We start from the raw sequence: 27,491 nt of genomic DNA on the forward strand, positions 1-27,491 counted from the left end.
GTGAAAGTGCTGCACTCAATATGCCAGCAAATTTGGAAAACTCAGCAGTGGTCACAGGACTGGAAAAGGTCCATTTTCATTCCAATCCCAAAGAAAGGCAAGGCTAAAGAACGCTCAAACTACCACACAATTGCACTCATCTCACACACTAGCAAAGTAATGCTCAAAATTCTCCAAGCCAGACTTCAACAGTACATGAACCATGAACTTCCAGATGTTTAATTTGGACTTAGAAAAGGCAGAGGAAACAGAAATGAAATTGCCAACATCCATTGGATCATCAAAAAAGCAAGAGAATTCCAGAAAGACATCTACTTCTGCTTTATTGACTATGCCAAAGCCTTTGACTGTGTGGAATACAACAAACTGCAGAAAATCCTTAAAGAGACGGGAATATCAGACCACCTGACCTGCCTCCTGAGAAATCTGTATGCAGGTCAAGGAGCAATAGTTAGAACCAGACATGGAACAACAGACTGGTTCCAACTCAGGAAAGGAGTACTTAACCCTGCTTGTTTAACTTATATGCAGAGTACATCCTGAGAACTGCTGGGTTGGAGGAAGCACAAGCTGGAATCAAGGTTGCCAGGAGAAATATCAATAACCTCAGATATGCAGATGACACCACTCTTATGGCAGAAAGTAAAGAAGAAATAAATAGCCTCTTGATGAAAGTGAAAGAGGAGAGTGGAAAATTTGGGTTAAAGCTCAACATTCAGAAAACTGATCATGGCATCTGGTCCCATCACTTCATGGCAAATAGATGGGAAAACAATGCAAATGGTGACAGACTTTATTTTGGGGGGCTCCAAAATCACTGAAGATGGTGACTGCAGCCAGTCTTGAATATTCATTGGAAGGACTGATGCTGAAGCTGAAACTCCAATACTTTGGCCACCTGATGCAAAGAACTGACTCATTGGAAAAGACCCTGTTTCTGGGAAAGACTGAAGGCAGGAGGAGGAGATGACAGAGGATGAGATGGTTAGATGGCATCACCGACTCAATGGACATGAGTTTGAGTAAGCTCGAGGAGTTGGTGATCGACAGGGAGGCCTGGCATGCTGCAGTCCATGGGGTCGCACAGAGTTGAACATGACTGAGTGACTGAAGTGAACTGAACTGGTGTGCAGGGCCATACTCAGTAAATCTTTAATCCAATTTTCTGCTTATGGGTGGGGCTGTAGTTCCTCCCTCAGGCCAAACTATGGCAGGGTAATGGCAGTAATGGCATCTCCTTCAAAAGGACTTACATCAGCACACCGCAGCTCCCAGGACTGTTGTATTTGGTGCCCCTGACTGTTGACCCACACCCCTATCAAAAACTCCTGGACACTCACAGGAAAGTCTGGCTCAGTCTCTTGTGGGGTCACTGCTCCTTTTCCTGTGTCCTGGTGTGCACAAGGTTTTGTTTGTGCCTTCCAAGAGTCTGTTTCCCCAATCCTGTGGAAGTTCTGTAATCAAATACCACTGGCCTCCAAAGTCAACTTCCCTGAGGGTTCTCAGTTCCTTTGCTGGATTCCACGGTTGGGAAATCTGTGGGCCCCAGAACTTTTGCAACAGTGCAAGCACTTCTTTGGTATAATTGTTGTCCAGTTTGTGGGAAGTCTGCGTGGTAGCTCTAAGGTGGGGCTAATGGCGACCTCCTCCAAGAGGACGTATGCCACATGCCACACCTCGCAGGTCTGCTGCAGCCTGAGTCCAGTCCCTGGGGCAGGGCACTGCTGATCTGTACCTCCACAGGAGACACTCAAACACTCAAAGGCAGGTCTGGCTCAGTCTCTTACAGAGGGCACTGCTCCTTTCCACAAGGAAATCAATCCTGAATATTCACTGGAAGGACTGATGCTGAAGCTGAAGCTCCAATACTTTGGCCACCTGATGTGAAGAGCCAACTCATTGGAAAAGACCCTGATGCTGGAAAAAACTGAAGGCAGGAGAAGAAGGGGATGACAAAGGATGAGATGGTTGGATGGCATCACCAACTCAATGGACATGAGTTTGAGCAAGATCCAGAAGTTTGTGAAGGACAGGTAAGCCTGGCATTCTGCAGTCCATGGGGTCACAAAGAGTCAGACACAACTAAGCAACTGAACAACAACAAACAAGAGAATTCAGTTAAGTCACAGGGTACAAAATCCATACACAGAAAGTCCCTGCATCTCTATATACTAGCAACAACAAAAAAAAGAAACAGAAATTAAAGAATCAATCTCACTTACCATTGCAACAAAAAGAATAAAATACTTAGGAATAAACCTACCCAAGGAGACAAAAGAGCTATATACAGAAAACTGGAAGACATTGATGAAAAGAAATCAAAGATGACATAAACAAATGGTGAGTGAGTCCATGTTATTGGATTGGAAGAATCAATATTGTGAAAAATGACTATACTACCCCAAGCAATCTACAGATTCAATACAATTCCTACTAAATTAGCAATGGCATTTTTCACAGAACTAGAACAAACAATTTCACAATACATATGAAAACACAAAAGACTCCAAGTAAGCAAAGCAGTCTTGAGAAAGAAGAATACAGATGGAGGAATCAACCTTCCTGACTTCAGACAATACTACAAAGATACAGTCATCAAGACAGTATGGAACTGGCACAAAAACAGAAACACAGACCAATGGAACAAGATAGAAAGTTCAGAGATAAACCCACACACCTATGGGCACCTTATCTTTGACAAAAAGAATATACAATGGGGAAAAGATACTTTCTTCAACATGTGGTACTGAGAGAACTGGACAGTTATGTGTAAAAGAATGAAATTAGAACACTTCCTAACAACATACATGAAGATAAACTCAAAATAGATTAAAGACCTAAGTGTAGGACCAGGAACTATAAAACTCTTAGAGGAAAACATAAGCAGAACACTCTATGATATAAATCACAGCAAGATCTGTCAGGGAATGTTTGACGGGAGGATTCCTACATGCTGTCTCTCATGAGTCCTTTGTCCCTCTTCAAGCGGAACAGCACGCTGCTCCCAGGGACTGAGGTCATTGTGTGAGGCAAGCATGAGTCTCCTTTAGTAAACATTCTCCTTAGGACAAAACAGCTTAATCTCCTCCCCCTTTCTTGAGATATGGATTGTCTCCTGACCTTGTGGTAACAGTTGCTGTACATTTGGTTTTCTGATCTCTATCATTCCCGAAAGAAGTTTCTTGTACTGCAGCATATATATACTCATAGAAAAATCATTAAAGCACCTTTGCTCCATCAGAGCTTAGGTCCCCGGGTCTTTTTTGTCTCTCTCTCTCTCTCTTTCTCTCTCTCTCTTTCTCTCTTTCACTTTCTTATCGTCGACTCCGCACCACAAGGTTCCGGTCCATTAAAGGACCCCAACAAATGGCGCCAAGAACAGGGACACTGGTGTACGTGGCATATCGGGCGGACTGACTCAGGGACCTATTGAGGTCGGTAAGTACTAAGGCATGGGTTAAACGGCTGGCCAGCCCCATTATTTTTCTACTTTACTTCACCATTTGTTTAAATTTCAGGGACTTCAGGCTTCACGGCAATGAATAGAGGCTTGCCTTCAAACAGTAGTTGAACATAATCCTTAGTTTCCTGATAAATGTAGTTTTGATTTAAAATTTTGGCTCCAGGTAAAGAAATTTAATGAGCAGAACCAAACAAGAAAAAATATTCCAATTGATCTCTAGCCCCTATGGGCTCTTATTAAAGCTGTAATTCTGCCATTTCAAGGTACATTCTAGCCCTTCCAATATTCAGCGACAGAACACTTGTTACATAAATATAAATTAAATGATTAAACTTTACAAAAGGCCCAATTAAAACAATACAAAATATCTCAAAATTTTCTTACTAGCCCTGCCCCGGCTGCTCCAAATGCTTCTCCTCTGCCAACAGTCACAACTACACCCTTTAGACCGGCAGAGATTCACTTTCTCTCTCCCTTATCCTAATCATATCGGGCCTCATAAAAGATTTCAATAGACTGTTACCTCAAGGTATGCTTAAAAGTCCTGCTACTGCTGCTGCTAAGTCACTTTGGTCGTATCCTACTCCATGCGACCCCATGGATGTCAGCCCGCCAGGCTCCCCCGTCCCTATGATTCTCCAGACAAGAGTACTGGAACAGGGTGCCATTGCCGTCTCCATAACAGTCCTAGTATTTGTCAAAATTTTGTAGCCAAGGCTTTACTTCCTATGTGACAACAATTCCCTCATGCATATATCATTAATAATATACTATAGCTACAAAAAAGAAAAATGATATTTTTGACACTGAATGGCTATGATATTCTTTAGATTCCGGAGGAAACTGATAAAAATAAAATATTTTTTGAAATTGCAAAACCAGTTCTTCTTGCACGTGCAGTTAAAAAAAGGTTAACTTGTTAAAATTTTTTTTTTTTTGAGCTCCAATTCTGCCTGGAAAACAAAAATAGGCCTAAGAAAAAACCTTAAGTTAACTCTTATCATGTCCTTGGGATACACAGCCCACTCTATCTAGGACTCCAGCCATTAACAAATTGGTGGAGCTCAAAATAAATAAAACAAAAAGATATTTTAAATTTCAAACAGAGAACTATGCCTATGTATCTAAAATTATCTATGTCTCAATGTATGTCTTTGTTTTTGGATAGTGTGGAATTAATGAGCTCTATTTGGATTCAGCTTTACATGAACTAAAGGGTGTTCAATGTTGGGTATAATGTTTATTTAAATGTGAATGTGATTTAAATATAATTATTTGTTAATCTAGTTTGGACATGTCTTGAGTCATCAACATTATATAATACTTTTATTATGCCTTGGTTTAAAGTAAACTAAGTTTGTCAACAAAAAGGTAACTCTTTATATATATATATATACAAATATATAGATGAGATAAAAACTTTTAGATAAGCTCTTAGAAATAATTGTATTTTTGATAGAATGATCTATTATCTATAATCTGGAGCCATCTCTTGAGATTGGAGTAACTTAGGTTTCTAGAGTTGTGCTGAACTAAGTAGTAGAAGTTTGTTGAATGGCTGGGTCATTTCCAAATGAAGTAGGATTTTGAAGGGTTAATTACTGAACATTGGCTTACTCTTAAAAGGGGTTTTTCTTGCAGAAGAGCTGAAGAGATTTTGAGCTGTTAATGAATATAAATATATATTTATATAAAAATGGATATATATATAATATAATATGATTTGAGAAATATGTTCAACGGTCTATAAAATGCTAACATACAAGACATTTCATGGTTGCTATAGAAAAGTAAAATATATGCTTTTAATAAAAAGATATAAGAAATGGCAAATAAAATGATGAATACAAAAATATTTTTTTTAATTGTTGAAACATTATAACATTATAAACATTATAAAATAAAGTGGTATTTACATAAGCTTTACTAGACTAGTTTTTCATTGTTGTTCTAGCTACAGCAAATGTTCTTTTTCCAAATTAAACCAAATTAAAAACAAAAAAAAAATTCTGAGAAAACAATATTTAACAAAATTAACTTTGGTCAACAGATACATTCAGACTACAAATATATTAAAAAATACAGCTGAAATGCTTGGGTGGATCACAATGAAAACCACAAAGTATGGTATGTTTATTTGAAATAAACATTACATTTGTTTATTATGCTATCATACTTTGTTTTGGCCTTTTAACTTTTAAAGATATTTAGTGCTAAAATTTTAAAAAGGCTTATAACAAATGAAGGAAAATTTTATGGCAAATTGATGTAACTCATTGTCCTGAACTTTCTTCCTCTTCCTTCTTACATGTCTCGATCAATACAAATTCTTCTTTTCTAGGGGCAACACCTCTCTAAGGTAAGACTACACAACATGTTATAACTCACCTATCAACTTACTTCACAATAATGAGAACACCTAATTCTATAAAAACAGACAATGACTCTGCCTATATTTCTAAGCAGTTCAAACAATTTTTACATTCATTCTCTATTAAACAGATTGCAGACATTCCTTATAGTCCACAAAGACATGATTGGACAAACACATTACACACTGTAGCTGCAAATAAAAAATTAAATAAGAAAAAATACACAGGAACACTTTTGTCTTCCTTGTCCAGAGCAAACTTTACTAGATTCTGATGTAGTGTAGTCTTTAAGCCTATAACTATTGTTGGTGTGACTTTATTTCTGTTCCCAATCTGTAAGATTCTTAAAGCAGGGCAAAAACGGCATAAAAAAAAAAAAAAAAAAAGACACCATTTCCCGAATGGATTATTTGTTCCTAAAAATATCAAAAATGTGGAATGTTTGCCTTCTTTTCAGGTCTCTCTTAGAAGTGTAATCATCCTCTTTAACACACTAAACAGTGAGATTCAACATTTGCTAAGCTGCATTTCTTTTTCAAGGACAAGGTCAAATATATTTGGATGTGAGCAACATTTCATTTGTCAAGCTGTTCTGCATCACCTTTTCAATAATTTCACTTAGGAAAAAATATTTAAATGGTTACTCCTAATCCTTTGCCCCAAATAACACAAACCACAGCCAAATACCAGTCCCAAACAGATTTCTGAATGATTTTTTTTTCTCTTTTAGACTAAAATATTTCCTAAGAATGTTTTCATCATTATCGCTTTCCTCTCTTTTTATAACTATTGTTAATATAGCCTTATTTGTTTTAAAGTTTTTAAACTTACCACAAAGAGATGTTTTGACAAAAGCAAAAAACAAACAAACAAAAAAAGAAGTTTTTAAACATTATAGGACACCTCCTTTCCTTTGCCCATTTGATATCAAGACGGGTTAACTAATCAATAGAAATCTAAGAAACTAATCTTACAGGGAAAGGATATGCTTCTATTTCTCCAGATAGATCCAACGAGCTCACATGACTTCCTCTTCAAAAGATTCAACCTAAGGGGGCCCCCAGCATTCAGACTAGAGATAAAACAGCAAAAAACCCAGGAAGAAAGAATTCCAATATAAGCCATGGCGACATTAAAAATTTCCAAAAAACGCCGCACTCAACGTCATCGACCTTATGATCTCCCTACTTGGCGACAGATAAAAACCCTTACTAATTAAACTAAAAACCTGATTTCTCAACAGAGAATGCCTCAGAATCCTAAAAATATTTTTCTTCGCTATGCTTGCTTTGCTTGCTTTTGCTTCCCCCGCTCAGGCTGACCTGATCGATCACACTTACTGGGCTTATATACCTAACCCCCCTTTTTTATTGTAGGTTGTAAAATGAACAGATATAGAACCAATCACATCCACTAATGAGTCAACACATATGCCCCCTCCTTAGAACTGGAGGGGCCCTCTCATCCTGAAAAAAAAAAAAAAAACTAATTAATATCGTTCTAGGTTATAAAGTCCTTCCTTTATATATGGGCCCCAAAATTATGTATAAACGTTAGTCGACAAACTTGGGCTTTCGTCCTGCCTCCAAAAAAAGATTTTTAGACACTACTTGGATTATTTACTGCCCTTTCTTTGTCAGTAAACCATGTTTATACTACTGAAACTTTAGGGAAAGAATTAGAAAAAGAACAAAGAACAGCATGCCAAGGGTTTACTAATAAGAACTTTAAATATACTCCTGATCATTGGGACAAATGTCAGGCCAAACCAGAAAAATTAATGTTTATAGCTAATCATACAATTGTCAATTGGGGAACCCATAGTATGTGGTTATTGAACTGCTCAGATGATATTAACAATACTATGTATGATTATATTACTCAAGTAACATGGAAGGTTACTAATACTACAATGGAACATTACCATGACAGAGGACTTCTTGGCTAGCTTGATGATGGAATGGCCCCCACCTCATCCTCGAATCATCTTTGATAAACAGATTGGGCCTAAACAATGGGACATCTGAAAATTTGCTGCAAACACCAAAAAACTTAGGACTTAGACCAGACATTCCACAGAGACCAATCATAGCTATAACAATTACTTCTTTTGCTATAATCAATCATATTTTATACAAGCCTGTGTTCCATTTCCTTTTGTTACAGCTATAGAAAACTTACAATTCAATAAGACTATACGTTCTGTAACTTGCATAAATTGCAGATTATGTACTTGTCTTAACTCCTCTATTTCCTTAAGATATGATTCTCTTTTAATTCTTCGATCTCGACGTAGTCTATGGTTACCAATAAATCTCCAACGGCCCTGGGAAGAAGGTCCCATGGCTAGACTTGCTTCCTGGTTGCTTACTAAATTGCTCTAGCAATGTAAACGATTCATTAGATGGCTGATTTTTGGCATTATAAGATTAATAACTATTTGCACCATTGCTGTCATGACTAGCGTTACTTTACAAACCTCAATTCAAACACATAATTTTATCCAAAATTGGACTAAAGATGCCCATACTATATGGCCCACTCAGACTCAGATAGATGAGGAAATTCAAGAAAAAATACAGGAACTGAAAACAGCCATCGAATGGGTTAGAGATCAATTAACAGATGTACAAAAACAGGTGATGCTAAAATGTGACTAAAATTCTACTCAATTTTGTGTTACTCCTGTTCATTTTAATAATAGTGCCTACAACTGAGAACAAATCAAGTATCATTTACAAAACATACATGATAATGCCTCTCTAAATGTACAGTTATTACAAAAAAAATATTTAAAACCTTTTCTAATAATCTGCCCTCTTCCATTGATATGGAAACTTTAGCTAAACAATTAGCTGATCAATTATCTGGGCTAGACCCACGTGGATGGTTTCAAAGTCTTACTCATGACATTGGATCTAAAACCATAATTTTGGTGATTGTCTTAACAATTATATTTGTTGTCTACCGTTGCCTTCATGCAAAGATTGTCAAAACTAAACAAACTCTGATGGTCAGAACTCTTCTTACAAATATTATAAATAAATAAGGGGGAATTGTCAGGGAATGTTTGACGGGAGGATTCCTACATGCTGTCTCTCATGAGTCCTTTGTCCCTCTTCAAGCGGAACAGCACGCTGCTCCCAGGGACTGAGGTCATTGCGTGAGGCAAGCATGAGTCTCCTTTAGTAAACATTCTCCTTAGGACAAAACAGCTTAATCTCCTTCCCCTTTCTTGAGATATGGATTGTCTCCTGACCTTGTGGTAACAGTTGATGTACATTTGGTTTTCTGATCTCTATCATTCCCGAAAGAAGTTTCTTGTACTGCAGCCTATATATACTCATAGAAAAATCATTAAAGCACCTTTGCTCCATCAGAGCTTAGGTCCCCGGGTCTTTTTTGTCTCTCTCTCTCTCTCTTTCTCTCTCTCTCTTTCTCTCTTTCACTTTCTTATTGTCGACTCCACACCACAAGGTTCCGGTCCATTAAAGGACCCCAACAAGATCTTCTATGGCCCATCTCCCAGAGTAATGCAAATAATAACAAAAATAAACAAGTGGGATTTAATTAAACTTAAAATCTTTTGCGTAACAAAGGAAACTATAAGCAAGGTAAAAAGACAACCCCCAGAATGGGAGAAAATAATAGCAAATGAAACAACTGACAAAGGATTAATTTCCAAAATATACAAGCAGCTCATACAACTCAATACCAGAAAAACAAACAACACAATAAAAATGTGGGCAAAAGACCTAAACAAACATTTCTCCAAAGCGGACAGACAGATGACTAACAAACACATGAAAAGATGCTCAACATCGCTCAGTATTGTTGTTGTTTAGTCGCCAAGTTGTGCCTAACTCTTCAAGACCCCATGGACTCCAGCACTTCAGGCTTCCCTGTCCCTCACCATCCCCTGGAGTTTGCCCAAGTTCATGTCCATTACATCAATGATGCCACCTAATCATTATTATTTTTTGAGAGTCATTCATTATTAGAGAAATGCAAATCAAAACTACAATGAGATATCACCTCACACCAGTCAGAATGGCCATCATCAAAAAATCTACAAATAATAAATGCTGCAGAGGCTGTGGAAAAAAGGGAACCCTCTTGCACTGTTGGTGGGAATGAAAACTGATACAGCCACTATGGAAGACAGTATGGAGACTCCTCAAAAAACTAGCAATGAGTACCTATGACCCATCAATCCCACTACTAGGCATATACCCTGAGGAAAACAAATGTGAAAAAGACACATGTCCCGTGTTCACTGCAGACTATGTACAATAGCTAGGGCAATGAAGCAATCTAGATGTCCATCAACAGATGAATGGATAAAGAAACAGTGGTACATATATACAACAGAATATTACTCAGCCAAAAAATGGAATGTATTTGAGTCAGTTCTAATGAGGTAGATGAACCTAGAGCCTATTATACAGAATGAAGTAAGTCAGAAAGAGAAAAACAAGTGTTGTATATAAACGCATATATATACAGAATCTAGAAAGAAGGTACTAGTGAACCTACTTGCAGAGCAGCAATGGAGACACAAAAATAGAGAACAGACATATGGACACGCAGAGGGGAGGGAGGAGAGTGTGAGACAAGTGGGGACAGTAACATGGAACCATATACACTACCATATGTAAAAATAGATAACCAATGGGAATTTGTTGTATGACTCAGGGGATCCACACTGGGTCTCTTAACAACCTAGAGGGGTGGGGAGGGGTGGGAGGGAGGTTCAACAGGGAGAGGACGTATGCATACCTATGGCTGACTCATGCTGATTATCGCAGCAGCCAACACAATATTGTAAAGTAATTATCCTTCAATTAAAAGTAAATTAACTTTTTTTTAAAATGTGTAGAAGACCAAAATAGACATTTCTCCAAAGAAGACACACAGATGGCTAATAAATACATGAAAAAATGCTCAACATCACTTATGATTATAGAAATGCAAATCAAAACTACAAAGAGGTATCACCTCACACTGGTCAGAATAGCCATCATATGATTTGTCAAGTCAGATTTCAGGTTACCTATTAAAATATTCTAAGAAGATAGTACACCCATGTGTACAAATGTGTGTGATAATTTGTTATGTAAGGGGTATTATGAAAATGAGATCTTTTTGGTTTGATCTGTTTTTCTCAAGTAAGACATAACTAGTAACATTTTCCATCAAGTTTATAAAATCTGAATTTTTACAGTATGAACGCAACTAACTTTTATAAGTAAATACTGGGTTTTATGAGCTTCTCCAGTGGCTCAGTGGTAAAGAATCCACCTGCAGTGCAGCAGATCTGGAGACCCGTGTTTGATCCCTGGGTCAGGAAAATCCGCTGGATAGGAAATGGCAACCCACTCCAGTAATCTTGCCTGGAAAATTCCCTGGACAGAGGAGCCTGGTGAGTTATAGACCACGGTGTCACAAAGAGTCAGACACGACTGACTGAATAACTAAACAACAAAAATCAAAACTACAATGAGGTACCACCTCACACTGGTCAGAATGGCCATCATCAAAAAATCTACAAACAGAAATGCTAGAGCGGCTGTGGAGAAAAGGGAACCCTCTCGCACCGCTGGTACACGATGCTGCTGGTACATGGATGCAAACTGACACAACCACTATGGAGAACAGTATGGGGTAAAAGTACAAAGTCATACTTGGAAAACGACTTCCTCTTTTGTAGTAAACTAAGCATATTCAAGGTTATTCCTAAAAGATGTCACCCTTATCAAAAGGTTTATTAGATAGCAGAGAAGTGGATGGAAGACAGCTGGGGCCCAAGGAGTGAACACACCCACAGGAGTGTGACTGCTTGGGAAAGTCATCCATTTTGGGGGGGGCTCTGGAAGGCTCAGAGGTGAAGAGCAGTCAAGTAGAAGGCAGCAACTAGAGGTTAAGAAGATCTTGCAAATACAAAGCTTCTAAAGAGCTAAATAAGACAGCATAGTCTAAATGCAGAAGGAGCAGCAGATACATGAGAAACCACCAAGGAAAACGGTAAAGTCACCAGTTGCAGGGGACAAGGAATAGGAGAAAGCAAACTTCCTTTCAAATCATAAGTGCAAGAGTGGGTTTTAAATGCTCTCAGGAAAGCTTGAAAGTTAATAAATTGAGAAAATTTTCTTTGGAGTTTCAAAGTAAAATTTCATAGCTATAAGGCCATAGAAGCTTTCTATACGGTATATTGCCATCCGCTATTTTAAAATAGTTCCATTTTAAATTTCACGGTATGCATATTTATTCTCAGCAACCACATCTGGTATCTAAAGCACTCTGTATCCCAAGCTAACAAAAGGGAATAATCAAACTTCAAATACTTAGACAAGAATGCAACTATAAATTGAAGTTTAATATCTACCAAAGGGATACCAGTCATGTGAAAATTGAGTTCACTGGAGGGACAGAAATAATTTTTTTTTTAAAATCTAGTAGGTGTATAACTTTAGGTCAACCACAACCTTTGTGTGTGCATTTCAATTTCCTTATCTCATTATGTAGTAGCAAAGCTCTCTCCCACTTCAGCCCCCCACAAACACAGTTCTCTTTGCTGGGACAACTCCGCCACCATCTCTTGCCTGGGTCATACCTACTCAGACTTAGGTTCACCACATGGAACACTTTCTACGGAAACCCCGTCATCCAATCTCCGTCAGCACCTTCTGCACACAGGACCTCAGAGCACGGCCTCTCCTCCATCCCAGCCCAGCTTCTCTACTAAGCACAGGAGGCAGTGTCTATAGCCAATGAAAATGTTTTTACCTGAGATGATGATAAAGTCAGCAGAAGAAAGAATATAGCCATGAATATATGATAATAAATCTAGCCTGGATTACATTTATCTTCACACCAATGTAGTCAAAACATTTCATTTTCTGTGGAGGAAGGCATCCATGAAGGCAAAGTGCCTAAGGGACCATAAAAGTTCATAATGCGTACCTAGTTACCATGTACTATTTCTATTAAGAAAAAAATGATTGTTTTTGTTGTTTTGAAAGCTGGATGATGGCACCTGTTTGGGGATAACTTAAAAAATAAATTGCTTGAAACACTTAAACAGTATCCAGCACACAGCAATAAATGTTAGCTCTTATTATCATATGAACAGTAACTGGAGACACTGTTTGTTATATCACTTACAGAAAGATCAATACAATACATTCTTCTTGACTTCGGTTTCCAGATTGCTTATTTCTCACTAGAAGTTCCCATGTCCCCTTTAGTTAACTAAGGTGATAAGAACCATGTGACCAACATGTATACCTCTCTGATGTTAGAAAACTCAGAGCTGCATTAAAGGATAAACCACAATAACTCCTTCCAGGTGCCAAGGACACTATCTCTCTGTTCTCTTATTTTTTTTCTGCAATTTTATTTTTAAATTTCTTTCTATGTGCATTTTAGTATTATGCTATAATTCAAAGGGGAAAAAAAATAAAATTTAACAGTAGGACTAAAAATGAATAAAGGCCTTACTACAGTCTAAAACAATAAAGACTGCCTCCATTTCAGGTTCATTCATGACCTATGTAATTTCACTGAATTTAATTTCTATATTTAAATGAAACACACCAAATGTATGTATGTATGTGTATGAGAGTAAGGAAATTATATTCATTTTGAAAATACCACATTTCACTCACTTTGAGAACTGCCTTGGGGCATTCATTTCCAAGTTAATTTTAGTAGACTTTGAGTAATACACTATCCTTAACTTTCTGACAAATGTCCAAAGATGGGCACAAGTACCCAAAGAGGTTCAAGCAGGCTGCAGGATTACTTGATCTGAACAGAACTGAGAACCAAGATGCAAAAAAACTATTACAAATGCCTAATTTCATGATCTTACTGGTTATTAGTTTGCTATGTATGCTGTAACAAATTACCACAAATACAGTGCCTTAGAACAATGCAAATTTATGATGTTACAATTCCTTATGTAAGAAGGCCTGTATGGGAATCTGGGCTATGATAATCATTCCAGCAAGGGCTGCATTCCTTTCTAGAGGTTCCAGGGAAGAACTTATTTCCTTACTTTTATCCAGCTTCTTACAGACCACCCACATTCTCTGGCTTTGGCTCTTTTCCTTCTTCTTCAAAAGTAAAAGCACAAAGTGAAGTCGCTCAGTCGTGTCTGACTCTCTGTGACCCCGTGGACTATAGCCCACCAGGCTCCTCTGTCCATGGGATTTTCCAGGCAAGAATACTGGAGTGGGGTGCCGTTTCCTTCTCCAGAAGATCTTCCCGACCCAAGGATAGAAGCCGGGTCTCCCACATTGCAGGCAGATGCTTTATGGTCTGAGTCACCAGAAGAATTTCTTCTTCAAGGCCATGAACAAATGATGCATTGAGTCTTTCTCCGACTTCCTTTTCTGCTTTTTTCTTTCACTTTAAGAATACTTATGATTATTAGTGGGCCTAATAAATAATCCAGTATAACTTCCTCTTTTCTAAACCCTTATTTGAACATAGCTACAAAATCTCTTTTGGCATATAACATAACATATTAAAAGGTTCTGGGAGTTAGGATGTAGACATCATTGAGGGTAGTGAGCCGGCATTATTCTGCCTACCACAATTGATAACTAACATATAAACAACAAAACAGAAAGAAGTGTTAGTTTAAAATAACTGAAACACAGCAAAGATAAGTTCTGAATTTAATAAAAGCTATTTACTAACCTAAAAACCCACATCAAATCTTTTTTAGCACATGCAACTTTAGCTTACTTTCCTCCCTGAATATCACTGATTCAAATTCAAGCAGACCAGCTTTGCTATCCTATGAAACAGTAGAAAATAATACAGATAATCTATGAAAAGGTCAAAAAAGAAAATCTAAAATTCATTTGTAGAGTATACTTAACATTTATGGATTTTCTAGAATACATTCCAGAATATAAAAATACATCCAATAATTTAGGAGAGGAAAAATGTAACTTTAAATATCTGAACTCTACATTCAATGCTTCACTGTTGCTAAGTGACTACGTAACTGAAAGTATTGAAAATGTTTGTCTTCCAAATTAATTAGTCAATAGAAGTAGTACAAGAATCAGGCCCATTACACAGATAGGCAGGTGGGTGGGGATATTTATAACTAAAGAATAATTAGCCATAACTTTCTATTGTCAATTTACTTAGTAACAATATGAATGTTGTTATAGAGTCAGTCAAAGCTGGTTATCAGAAGCTCCAGGCATATCATTAATTTATTCAATTCTGGTCTTAGGCACATTGAATCAATGAAGTTTAATTTCAATCCTAGTTGACCTGTTGGCCTGGCTGGATTTTAAATAACACTAAACACATGAGAAATAAAATTATTATAATGAAACATATATAAGCAAAAACAAGGACTAAAATGAAAACAAACTACTGATTTTACTCAAGTAGTGGATATAAGTTTTTAAAAACCCACTGTTTCTCAATTGGTTTTTGAAAATAATTATGAAGAAAATCTAAAAATACATGCGGGAAGATATGACTTCACATTAAACAAAATAATAGTTTAGTGAGTTTAAATAATTTCTTCAATCAATTAAAATTCTTTCATTATCTCTAATGATCAAGATCACTGAACTTCTGAACCAACTGGTGAAATGTAAGATAAAGTGCTAAATAGATTCTTTTTAATTAACCAGAATCCAAATAAATTACATTACACTTAGAGATTATCCCTTAAATTAATTTAGAATGCTTAATTATACTCCGACATGCAATAGAAAAAATTGGTTTTCCTAGCTCTTAGACTAGATAATGACTAACATTTGTATAAGTTGCATGACTGCCAAATATTCTTTCAATGAGACAAATAAAAAAAAAAAACTGCTTGCAACAATGTGGGAAATAAAATATGAATCACAAGTAAGAGAAAAACTTAACCAATAAATACGCAATGCACACACACAACATAAATGACACGACCCCCTGTTTCCCAGGACCAGGAAAGAGTCCTGGAGTAGAAGCACTCGTTTTCACTCCAGGAAAGATGCCTTCAGTTCACAAGTCCCGCCCTTGTTTCTGTCCCAAAAATGAATTCTAAGAAATTGTTCTTTATTCTGCCATCAACACGGAAATGGTACAAAAATTCAGAAAAAGGACAAGGGAAAACAGAGAAAACAGTTGAAAGGAGTTATTCAGAACACTGGGAAAATCAGAGGAAAATCCTTAAAAAACTGAGATTACTACTGGTAGAAGTGAATCACGTAGATGAGAACCTGTGGAAGTGCCTTCAGTAGAATAAAAGTTCTAGAAAACTGAAAAATACTAAATCATATCTCTATCATATAGTAAAAATACTCATCCTCAGAGCTATATACAGGAATATACAGTGTACCAGTTTCATCACTAAGCTGACTCTATTCCTTGAATGACAAGTGTTATTACCCTTTGGATATTCTACAAAACAAGCAAGTAAACAAACAAAAAAAACTATGAGAAATGTTTTGGCTTAAAATTCATAAGGCTTCTACTAAAACAGGTCTTCCAAAGTCTAACACAGCAAATCCAGTAGCTTTGGCTCATTCCTTGCATCCTCTTTTCCAAACTGCCATTGAACATATACAAGGCAAAGATTAATTATATCCCATCACAAATGTTGAGGAGCTAACAGTCAAAATAAGAGAACCATTATAAAACTTACTGTGATAAATTAAACTACCCAAAACAGCAATGTATTCAAAGTGCTAAAACGGTAACGGAAGAAAAAATGTCTTAACTCTTGTCCTTGTTCTTTCTAAGATTCATTTCTCTACCTTTACTTTTGACCCCATTCACTCTCGTATCTTCTGGGTTCCTGCTATACCAATTAACCTTTCTTTCACCTATTCAACTTCTCCCATTCCTGGATCCTTTTCCCACTGCCCACTTCTTGGCCCACTTCATTGCTATTCCAACAAACAGGTGCTCATCAGAAACAATCAAACAACCTGAGCGATAGTCCTCTGCGGCAAAAATATACCTTCTGAAGTAGCTGAAGGACTAGCTCCCTTCTTCCACATTCCATTAGTACCTTTCCCTTTATTCAGAAAAGGTAACTCCCTAATAAAGAGGCCGTTCATAATGGTTTATTTCATCATTACACGCATTACAGTTCCAATAAGTGATACATGACAGGAAAGGACAGATCTGAGAGCCTGGATTCACAGTGCAGGCTACCAAGAACATCGCCTTTCTAGGCACTGCATGTATCAGAGTGGAGGGAATGGATGAAGATCCCAGTGACTCCAACAAAGCCAAATAAGCATGTGACCTACCCAAGAGAGAAACTGGGTAAGAAGACAAAATTTCACCTTTAAGGGAAAGGAATTTAAGAGGCCATGTGAATTTCTAAGTACTTCAGAAAGAAAAATGAGGTACATGAAATAGTCACAGTCATAATCATAAAGTGCCTGGAAAGCAAAGATGAGTTCTTCGTTTAATTAAGAGTTCACAATTTCAGTTTAAGAAAAAAATGTGTTAATAAAGTTGTCTGCTATATTTGTTCATAATAATTAGCATTTCATAAGCAAGAATGGAGCTAAATCATACCATACAGATATCTCTCCTTCTAAAGGTCCCTGATGGGTTCCCTAATAGCTCAGTTGGTAAAGAATCCACCTGCAAAGCAGGAGACGCCAGTTCAATTCCTGGGTTGGGAAGATCTGCTGGAGAAGGGATACGCTACCCACTCGAGTATTCTTGGGCTTCCCTTGTGGCTTAGCCGGTAAAGAACCTGCCTGCAATGCAGGAAGACCTGGGTTCAATCCCCGGGTTGGGAAAATCCGCTGGAGAAGGGGAAGGCTACCTACTCCAGTATTCTGGCCTGGAGAATTCCATGGACTTTAAGCCCATGGGGTCGCAAAGAGACTTTCACTTTCAAAGGTCTCTGACAAAAGAAATCCCTCTAACATGCCTATAAATTTTAACTTTTAGTAGACCTAATAGTTTCAAAGCATGTATTCTTATTCAAAGCATGTATTCTTCATGCCAGAAAAACTGGCACACACAGGAGCAGTGAGCTATCAGAATATTAAGAAGGTAGGCAGTGGATGGTTTATTAAGAAATTACTAAAAATAACTACTTACACAAGTTAAAATATCATACCTAAATCTTCTCTGCTGCAGTTTATATCTCTCTACTCTTTTCTTTGTTGCCATTCATAACAATGAAGAATTCCTAAGTCAACAACTACTAAACTTCTAAGAGGTCCATGACAATAACTTCTCAGTAGATTTCATCTCCTTTTGGAACACCCCAGCTCCAACCTACAGCCCTGAAATAGCCCCTAAAACAGAAGAAAACTCATATCTTCCTAATAATACATGTGTACGTATGCAACTATAACAGGCTTGGCTTGTTCTTCATTATCCATATTAAGTCCTCATTATTTCTGAATCACAGACAGCACTCATACATCTTGTACCCAAAAGTCAAGAAATTACCATATCATCCCTCTATCACAAAAGTTTGGGTCTTCTGGAGACTTTTACTTTTTATAGTTTTTAAAGAATAGACAAAAGCATGATCTTTTTTGGTCTCCCAATAAATCAGCCCCTCTTTCCCAACTTTGCTATTTCTCCCAAAGGCAAAAGCACAAAGACCTTGAGTATCCTGTGAGCCTTCTCTCATTCACCCACATTGTTCAATCTTGCACTAATTCCTCAACAGTATCTTGCATGTTGCCACTACTAATGTCCTCTGTCAGTCCCTCTTTTGCTTTTATTGAGACTGTTACGATAGGCTCCTAATTAGATTCATGGGATCTTGAGAGTGGGACACAACTTTGCAACTCATTAGATGCATTTCCACAATCAATATCAAGATGGAATCTAACAATAGAGTTTCAAAATATTTGGAGGGAAAAAAAAAATCACACCCTGAAAATAGCTGGATATCTCCATCAGTTATTGATAGAAATAATCAATATCAGTAGGGATATAGAAACCACCAGAAATGCAGAACAATATGAAACAATTTAGCATAAGTTACTTTTATAGAACATTTCACAATAAATGCAGAACATAACTTATTTTCAAGTGCACATGGAAAATTTACTAACAGAGACCACATTTGGGGCAATAAAACAAATCTCAGAAAAAGCATCGAAATCATGGAATATGTTTTACAACTGCAAGGGTACTAAGTTTAGAAACTGATAATATTTATAAAATTCTATATAATTGGAAACTAAGTAGCCCACTTCTTTAAAAAAAAAAAATCCACATCAGAGAAGAAATCACAAGGGAAATATTCTCTAAATGAAACTAAGTAATAATAAAAGGAAAATATACCAGAATTTGTTAAATGTATTTGAAGTATTACTAAGATGAAAATTTACAATTTTAAATGACTATATTAAGGAACAGAAAGATTAAAATAAAGTGTCCAACTTATGAATCCAGGAGAAAAACAAATGATGTACAAAGGAAGTAAAAGAAAGGAAATAAGAATGACACTAGAGATCAATAAAACACTAAAAAGACAAATAATAGAAAAAATTAAAAATCAAAGGCTGTTTCTTTGAAAATAGTAATAAAATTAATAAAACCCCCAGCAAGACTTATAAGAACAAAAGAATGAACACAAATTACCAATGCCAGGAATATAACAGACATCAGCACAGATCTTACAGAAACTAAAAGAATTAAAAAGGGGCTATTACAAAAAAACTTTACGCCAATAAATCTGACAACTTCAATAATTTGGGAAAACAGACACAAAGTACATGTTTATTGAATGAATGCATATTTTACTGATTTTAGCGCTTTACTAGGGAAGAACAAACATGACTTACCTAATTAGCATTTCCAAATGGCCAATAGACAGAAATGTACACAGTGGGGATACAGGAGCTAAAGGGGAAATTCTCAAGGAGAAACAGTTCTCTCTCCAGACCCAGAAATGAAGATAAGCAAACAAGAGACAAGGAGAGGAGAAGCATTTGGAAATTCTGTAGTTCAAACTAAATGTAAGAGAAACCGAATATTTTTCCCCCAACCCTAAGATTTCATGAACATAAACAAAGAAAAATAAAAGAGAAAGAGCAATCAACACACCTCTCTTCTCTCGGTGTATTTCTTCCAGAAGTTGCTCCTGTCTTTCTATCTGTTCAAAAAGACACTGAAGCTCAGCTTCCTTGTTTTCCGTCATATTCTTGAGTTGTTGTCTGCACAACATCAGCTGGTGCCGTAGACTTTTCTCTCTGTTTTCTCTCTCTTTCAGCTCCTCACAGAGCCACTGAAGTTTAGTCTAAAAATATGACATTTATTCTAATTTTTAAAAATCTAGAAAACAGTGGCATTCCAAAACATGATGAAGTCATGATAATCTAAATTTAAACAATAACTAATGATTTAAGCAAAATTTAAAAATACCCATAATGTTTTAATTTGCATAATGGTTTATATCAGTTAAAAGCTCATGCAGAAAATTATTTTCTTGGATTTTTATAAAATACTTGGTATGCTCTATCATCTTTCGAAAGGCAATACCACAGAAAGTTTAGCCTATTAAACTTCATGTTGTAATACAACATGGAGTGGGGTGCCATTGCCTTCTCCGATCCAGCTGCTAGTTGACTTTAAATCATCTAAACAGTCTTCACCTCAATAAGAAGCAAAATAGTGGAAGCTGTGAACTAGAAGGGAAAATGCAATTAAGCTAACGGACAATCTCCCTGAATAGTACATATCATAAGCAAGAATATTTTAAGTCTCCAGAAGTCTAAAAGGCTGTTTGGACATGCCCCGGTTTATTAAAAATAGCTGTGATAGAATCATTTTGCAGGTTCAATCCCTGGTTTGGGAAGATCCCCTAGAGAAGGAAATGGCAACCCACTCCAGTAATCTTGCCTGGAAAATCCCATGGACAGAGGAGCCTGGCAGGTTATAGTCCATGGGGTCATAAGAGTCGGACACAACTCAGTAACTGAACCACCACATGATGAAGCAGAACTGGGATATGGCCCTTAGACTGGGACTCCCCACATACATCAGCTTTCAAATATCCCCAGAAATGACAAAGAGGCACAATTCCTTTGGACAAAAGGTCGAACAGGTGGTGACATAGAAAAAAAATAATCATAAGTCAAATTATAAAAAAGTATACAGTAATATCATAAGGTAACCAATATGTTGGGTGAAGAAAAATGGAAATCATGCATAAAGTTATGGTTTATTAATAACAAAGCACTTTTGATCAGACCAGAGTTTATGTTAATGAGCTAGTTAGGGTGGAGCCCCTAGATAGCCTCAGGATGGGGCTGGGGATTAGCTAGCTGAAATTTACCTTTATACTCTTCAACTTAGAAGAAGGGAGATGGGGTACAGGCCAGGGAGGACTGGAGATTAAGTTCTGTAAAGACCTGAACAGCGAGACATAATGAGCTTCCAGGCTGGTGAACTCACTTCCACGCCAAGAGGGTAATGCACCCAAAATTCCATAGAGACAGAAGTTCCTGTACTCAGAATACTTTGGGACCATGCCCTATATATCCCTTCATCTGGCTGTTCAATTGTATCCTTTATAAAGAAGTAGTAATAGTAAGTCAAATATTTCCCTGAAATCTGTGAGCCATTATAACAAATTAATGAACTATGGGAATCCCAATTTGAAGCCAGCTCAGATAGAAGTGTAGGAAACCCAGGCACTCAATACTTGTGACTGGCATCTGAAGAGTGGGGAGAGGTAGGGGAAGTCTAGTGGCACTGAGCCCTTAACCTGTGAGATCTGGACTAACTCTGGACAGTTAGTGTCAGAGATGAATTAAGTTATAGGGCACCCAGTTGATGAAAGAAAAAAACTGAAAGACTACTTGATGCAGAAAACTCAAACATCTACAGTCAAAAGTGTTGTGAGTAGACACAGGCCATAATAGCAGGTATTACATTTCACAGAAAGGGCAGGCCACTAGGATTTTTCATCTTCAGAGCTCTGATTTATATAAGCTAAGGGTAACTGCAACAGAAATATTGGGAATGCCCTCCTCCACCAACTCCTCATGGATAGATAGGGTGGTCATTCTACTCCAAACAAAGCAGGCTAAGAACACTGAGATCCCAACTGTCATCTTCCCAGGTTATTAAGGTGCAATTTTTGAAATCTTCAATAAAATACTAACAACCAGAATCCAGAAACATATAAAAGGGTTTTGACAGCATAATCAACTGGGATTTAACCCATGAATGCAAGGTTTCACTAATATTTGAAAATTAATTAATATAATATGCCATATTAGTAAGCATTAGAGACATAAGCCACATGATAATATTAAAAGGTGAAGAGAAATCATATGATGAAATTCAGTACCCATTCACAATGAAGACGCTCAACAAGCTAGGAATAGAAGGGAACTTTCACAACCTGATAATAGACATCTATTTTAAAAAACCACAATTATAATCATACCTAATGGTAAAAGACAATGCTTTCTCCCTAAAATCAGAAACAAGAATGTCTGCTCTCACCACTTTTATATAACACTTTATCAGGAGGTCATGGCCTGGCAATTTTGCAATAAAATTTAATAAACTATATCCACACTGAAAAAAAGAGAAGCAAACCTATTTAGATCTATTTGCCGATAACATGCCCCTGTATAAAAAAATCCTAATGATTTCATTAAAAACATATTAGAACTAATAAAATAGTTTAGCAATATTGTAGTATATAAGATCAATACACATAAATCAATTGTAGTTCTATATGCTTGAATGATCAGTAAAAAAAATCAAGTTAAAAGTCAGCTGTATGTACAGTAGCATCAAATAAATAAAATACTTAATAATACACCTTTCAAAAAAACTGAAAAACATACTCTGAAAATATAATAAAGAAAAAAACTAAACAAAACACTGTTGAAAAAAAAATTTTAATACCTAAATAAATGGGACAATATCCCATGTACAAAATATCAGAAGACTTAATACAGTTCAGACAAAAATACTCCTCAAAAAGACCTATACATTCAATGCAAACTCAATCAATATCCCAAATGGCTTTTCGGAAAATTGACAAGTTCATTCTAAATAGCATATGTACAATCAGGGGACCCAGAGTAGCCAAAAAAAAAAAAAAGTGTTGGAAAATAAGACCACATTTGGAAGACTCAAAGTTACCCATTTCAAAGCTTACTACAAAGACACAGTAATCAAAACAGTGTAATACTGGCATAGGATAAACAATAGATCAATGAAATAGAATTAAGAGTCCAGAAAAAAACCTATGCATATATGGTCAACTGACTTTCAACAAGGGTGTCAAAACAATTTGATGAAGAAAGAAGAGTCTTTTCAATGAGTGGTGGTGGGACTACGAATAGTGACATGTACAAGAACAGACTTGGACCTATACCTCATACTGTGGTATTAAAAAATTAACTCAAAATGGATCATAGATCTAAATGTAAGAACTAAAAATATAAGACTCCTAGAAGAAAATAGGCAGAAGTCTTCATGATCTTGATCTGACAATCATTTCTTAGATATTACACCAAAAGCACAACCAACCAAAGAAAAAAGTTGATAAATTTGACTTAATCAAAATTTAAAATATTATGCTTCAGTGGTCACAGTCAACAAAGTGAAAACACAACCCACTAAACAAGAAAGAATATTTATAGATCGTATGTCTGAAAAAGGGCTTATAGCTAGGATACATGAAGAACTCAAATAATAAATTAAAAGATAACTAAATCAGCAAAAGATCAAAATAGACATTTCTCCAAAGAAGATATATGAATGGCCAATAACCACATGAAAAGATTCTCAACAACTAGCCATCAGGGAAATGCAAATCAAAACCACACTAAAGTTCCATTTTACATCCAGCAGGATAGCTATGATTAAAAAAAATAAAAAACACACAGATGATAACAACTGTTCGTGTGTATATGGAGAAATTAAAATGCTCATATACTGACAAGAGCAACGTACAATGGTGAAAAACAATCTGGACTTTTTTCAAAAGTTTAAACATATTTACTGTGTAACTTAGCAAGTCTCTCCTAGGTATACACTTATAAGGAATAAAAACATATGTTCATGCAAAAAACCATGTTACTCAAAATGTTCATAGAAGCACTATTCATGATAGCCAAGAAATCAAAATAATCCAAATGAACATCAACTGGTAAATGAATGTCGTATATCCATACAATGGACAGTTACTTAATAAGAAGTAGTAAAGTACTGATACATACTACAATACAGATGAACCTTGATAACATTCTGCTAAATGAAAGAAATCAGACATAAAGGATTGCTTATTATATGATTCCATTGATAGTAAATGTCCAGAACAGACAAATCTATAGAGATAAAAGCAGATTACTTCCTGACTAGTGCTACCAGGAGGGTGGGATGGGCAGATATGTTAAGAACCTGATGGCTAATGGTCCAGATTGCCTTTTGGGGGGTAATGAAAATGTTCCAAAATTCATGTAGTGATGGCTGCACCTCTCTGTGAATATACTAAAAACTACTAAATGGTAACTCTAAATAGGTCAGTTGTATGGTACATGAATTATATCTCAATTTAGCCATTACTTAACAAAAAATAAAAGGAGGGAGGAGACAGATCAACAAAAGCTAAAGTTAAATCACCCTGCAGAGATGAGATCTGGCTTTAGTACTTGCTATACAATTTGTAGGCCTTTGCCTTGTCTGTATGTCACTAGACATACAGGAAACAGTGTATTAAATAAATACAGTGGAAACAGTGAAGACTTCATTTTGGGGGGCTCCAAAATCACTGCAGATGGTGATTGCAGCCATGAAATTATAAGACGCTTGCTCCTTGGAAGAAAAGTTATGACCAACTTAGACAGCATGTTAAAAACAGAGACATTACTTTGCCAACAAAGGTCCATCTAGCCAGGGCTATGGTTTTTCCAGTAGCCATGTATGGATGTGAGAGTTGGGCTGTAAAGAAAGCTGACTGTCAAAGCATTGATGCTTTTGAACTGTGGTGTTGGAGAAGACTCTTGAGAATCACTTGGACTGCAAGGAGATCCAACCAGTCCATCCTAAAGGAGATCAGTCCTGAATACTTGTTGGAAGGACTGATGTTGAAGCTGAAACTCCAATACCTTGGCCACCTGATGCAAAGAACTGACTCATTGGAAAAGACTGATGCTGGGAAAGACTGACAGCAGGAGAAGGGGATGACAGAGGATGAGATGGTTGGATGGCATCACTGACTCAATGGACATGAGTTTGAGTAAACTCTGGGAGTTGGTGATGGACAGAGAGGCCTGCTGTGCTGCAGTCCCTGGAGTCGCAGAGTGGGACACGACTGGGTTGAACTGAAATACAGGAAGTCCTCAACTTAACATGAGGATGTGAACTTCCAATTATGACTGTAGAAATTTAAGTCTGCTTCATTCCCCAATATCCACTTTGAAATACTATTGCAAATAGAAAAAGAAAAAGATAAAATTCCACAGCACAGAAAGCCAGAAAAGATAATCAATTCTGCCAGATTAAAGGATCACTTTCTACTAACGCATTTAGGAAGAAAACAGAGTCAGCATGAGGATGAGAGATATACCGTCATCCCCATCTAACCACAAATATGAGACAAGGAAGTGAACTGACTGATCTTTAGAAAGCATACTCTCTAGATAGAGTGGAGAACATATCAGAGGTTGGAAGCCAAGAGGCTTTTATAGTATTCCAAACAAGTGAAAAATAGTAATAAGGACTGGACCAAACTCTACGTATTTGAGACTTAAATGTAAGGAGAGTAAGGAAGAAGGAGGACTCGGCATTGATGGCCAATTTTTAGCTTAATAAACTAAAACAGGAAACCTAAAAAAGCAAAGATTTAGGGGTTAAGAAGTTAAATTAGGCTGAAATAGACTGAGGTTAGGATCAAAACACACAGAAGTATAGATGATAATTGGATACATAGATCTAAAGCTCAAGAGATATGGTCAAGAGACACAAACTAAATCAATAGTGTAAAGGAAGTTAAAGGCATAGGAACAGATAAATGGCCCCTAAAGAATATCTACAGAGAGAAGAGAAGAGGGTTTAGAAGAGATAAGCACAAGTGAAACTCCAAAGTAAAACCGAGATATAAATGGAAATTTAGGAGGAAAATATGAGTCTGGGGCAACTGAATACCAAAGAAAGAAAATATTACAAGGTGGCTATCCTCAAAGTCAAAAATTCAAAAGGAAGGGACAGGCATATTAAGTAATTTAAAAAATATACATTTGTCAAAAATGATTGCAGCTCAGCCCATCAAACCAAAATAGGACTAAAAACATGAACTCCAAATTGTTTGTGGTGATTATGCCTTTATACCTAACAAAGACAAGTGTAAAGTATATAGAAAATATGTTCTCTTATTTTTTTGAAAAGTTCCCTTCAGGCTACTATGTTACAAAAAACAAGGGCAAGAAGGACACTACTTCTGATGTGGTGTCATATCCATGGTTCTTCTTAATTCTGTTTTCTACCACAAGAGAATGAAATCCTAGCATTATTAGATCTTCTTATGCCTCAGAAGGAAAACAAATTCCATGTGGTAATAATGCACTTATTTGATTTCTTAAAAAATATTCATTACCAATTCAATTTTTTAACACTCAAATGGTCCAAACAAAATGGATCCCTGGGGATCACTAGCTTCCATCATCTAGTTTAATCTGTTCTTTCTCAATGATTTAATGGCAAATTTTAAAAATACCTTCAATTTCCTTTTTCTCAATGGTTTCCTACCTATTCCTTATTCCATTCCAATCTTTGGCCTGTTGTTAAGAGAGAATAACAACAAAAACAATTCTGTTTTATCATAACAATACTCCTACTGGTTCTGATAAAAACAGAATAATAAAAAATTATCTGAAACAAAGCAATAATCAGGTTTGATCTGTGTTATGGACTGAATTATACCCCCCTCAAAATCATGTTAAACCCTAACCAAAGACACAGGGACTTTAGGGAAGTAATTAGGGTTAAATGAGGTCTTAAGGGTAGTGTCCTTTGAAGAAGAAGAGACACACTCTGACTCCTAACCTTCAGCTCTTCCAACCATGGCACCAGCCCCAACATGAAAGATGACTGTCTATGAGGCAAGAAGTCTCACCAGAAACCAGTTCTAGCACTGAATGACCTTGGAATTCTAGGCCACAGAACTGTGAGAAAATAAATATCTGTTGTTTAACTCACCCAGTTTTCTTATGGCAGCCCTAGCCAACTAGTGCAATAAGACCTATGGCTCAACAGTTAATTCCTATTGAGTCTTTATTCCACTGCCATACAAAATTAAAAACAGGTCATAGTTAGATGCTTGTTACGAGTTGAATAAGTATGCACAATATATTATTAATCCTAGAAAACAAATTGATTTATGGAAATTTAACCAACCAATAATCAATTAAGAGAATCAGAGTTTGTTAGAGAAACACCTATCATCTTTCATTAAGTATCTTGGAGAAACAGCTTGAAACACAGTATAGGAATAACTTCACCAATTTCAAACAATAATTAGATGACAAGGCTATATACATCACAGTGCAAACACCACTCTATTAACCACTCACAAGAGTATCTTACAGATTACATAATAGGCTCATTTATTTAACTACACCAACAAATATTGCTAAGTAAACAAAAATAGGGCAAATAATTTTAAATCAGTT

The 27,491-nt window shown here is 36.5% G+C and overlaps 1 protein-coding gene across 3 annotated transcripts in view; it reads right to left on the reverse strand.

The window, feature by feature from the left end:
• Window positions 1–27,491, reverse strand: part of CEP128 (centrosomal protein 128) — a 465,565-nt gene that overhangs the window by 233,528 nt on the left and 204,546 nt on the right. For all 3 annotated transcript variants that reach the window (XM_043472686.1, XM_043472687.1, XM_043472685.1), the window contains one exon: window positions 19,900–20,092. In XM_043472686.1, the coding sequence (XP_043328621.1) occupies window positions 19,900–20,092 (193 nt within the window). The remainder of the gene's footprint in view (window positions 1–19,899; window positions 20,093–27,491) is intronic.

This window comes from Cervus canadensis, chromosome 6 (genome assembly GCF_019320065.1).
Source record: "Cervus canadensis isolate Bull #8, Minnesota chromosome 6, ASM1932006v1, whole genome shotgun sequence".
In the NCBI taxonomy this organism is placed as follows: Eukaryota; Metazoa; Chordata; class Mammalia; order Artiodactyla; family Cervidae; genus Cervus; species Cervus canadensis.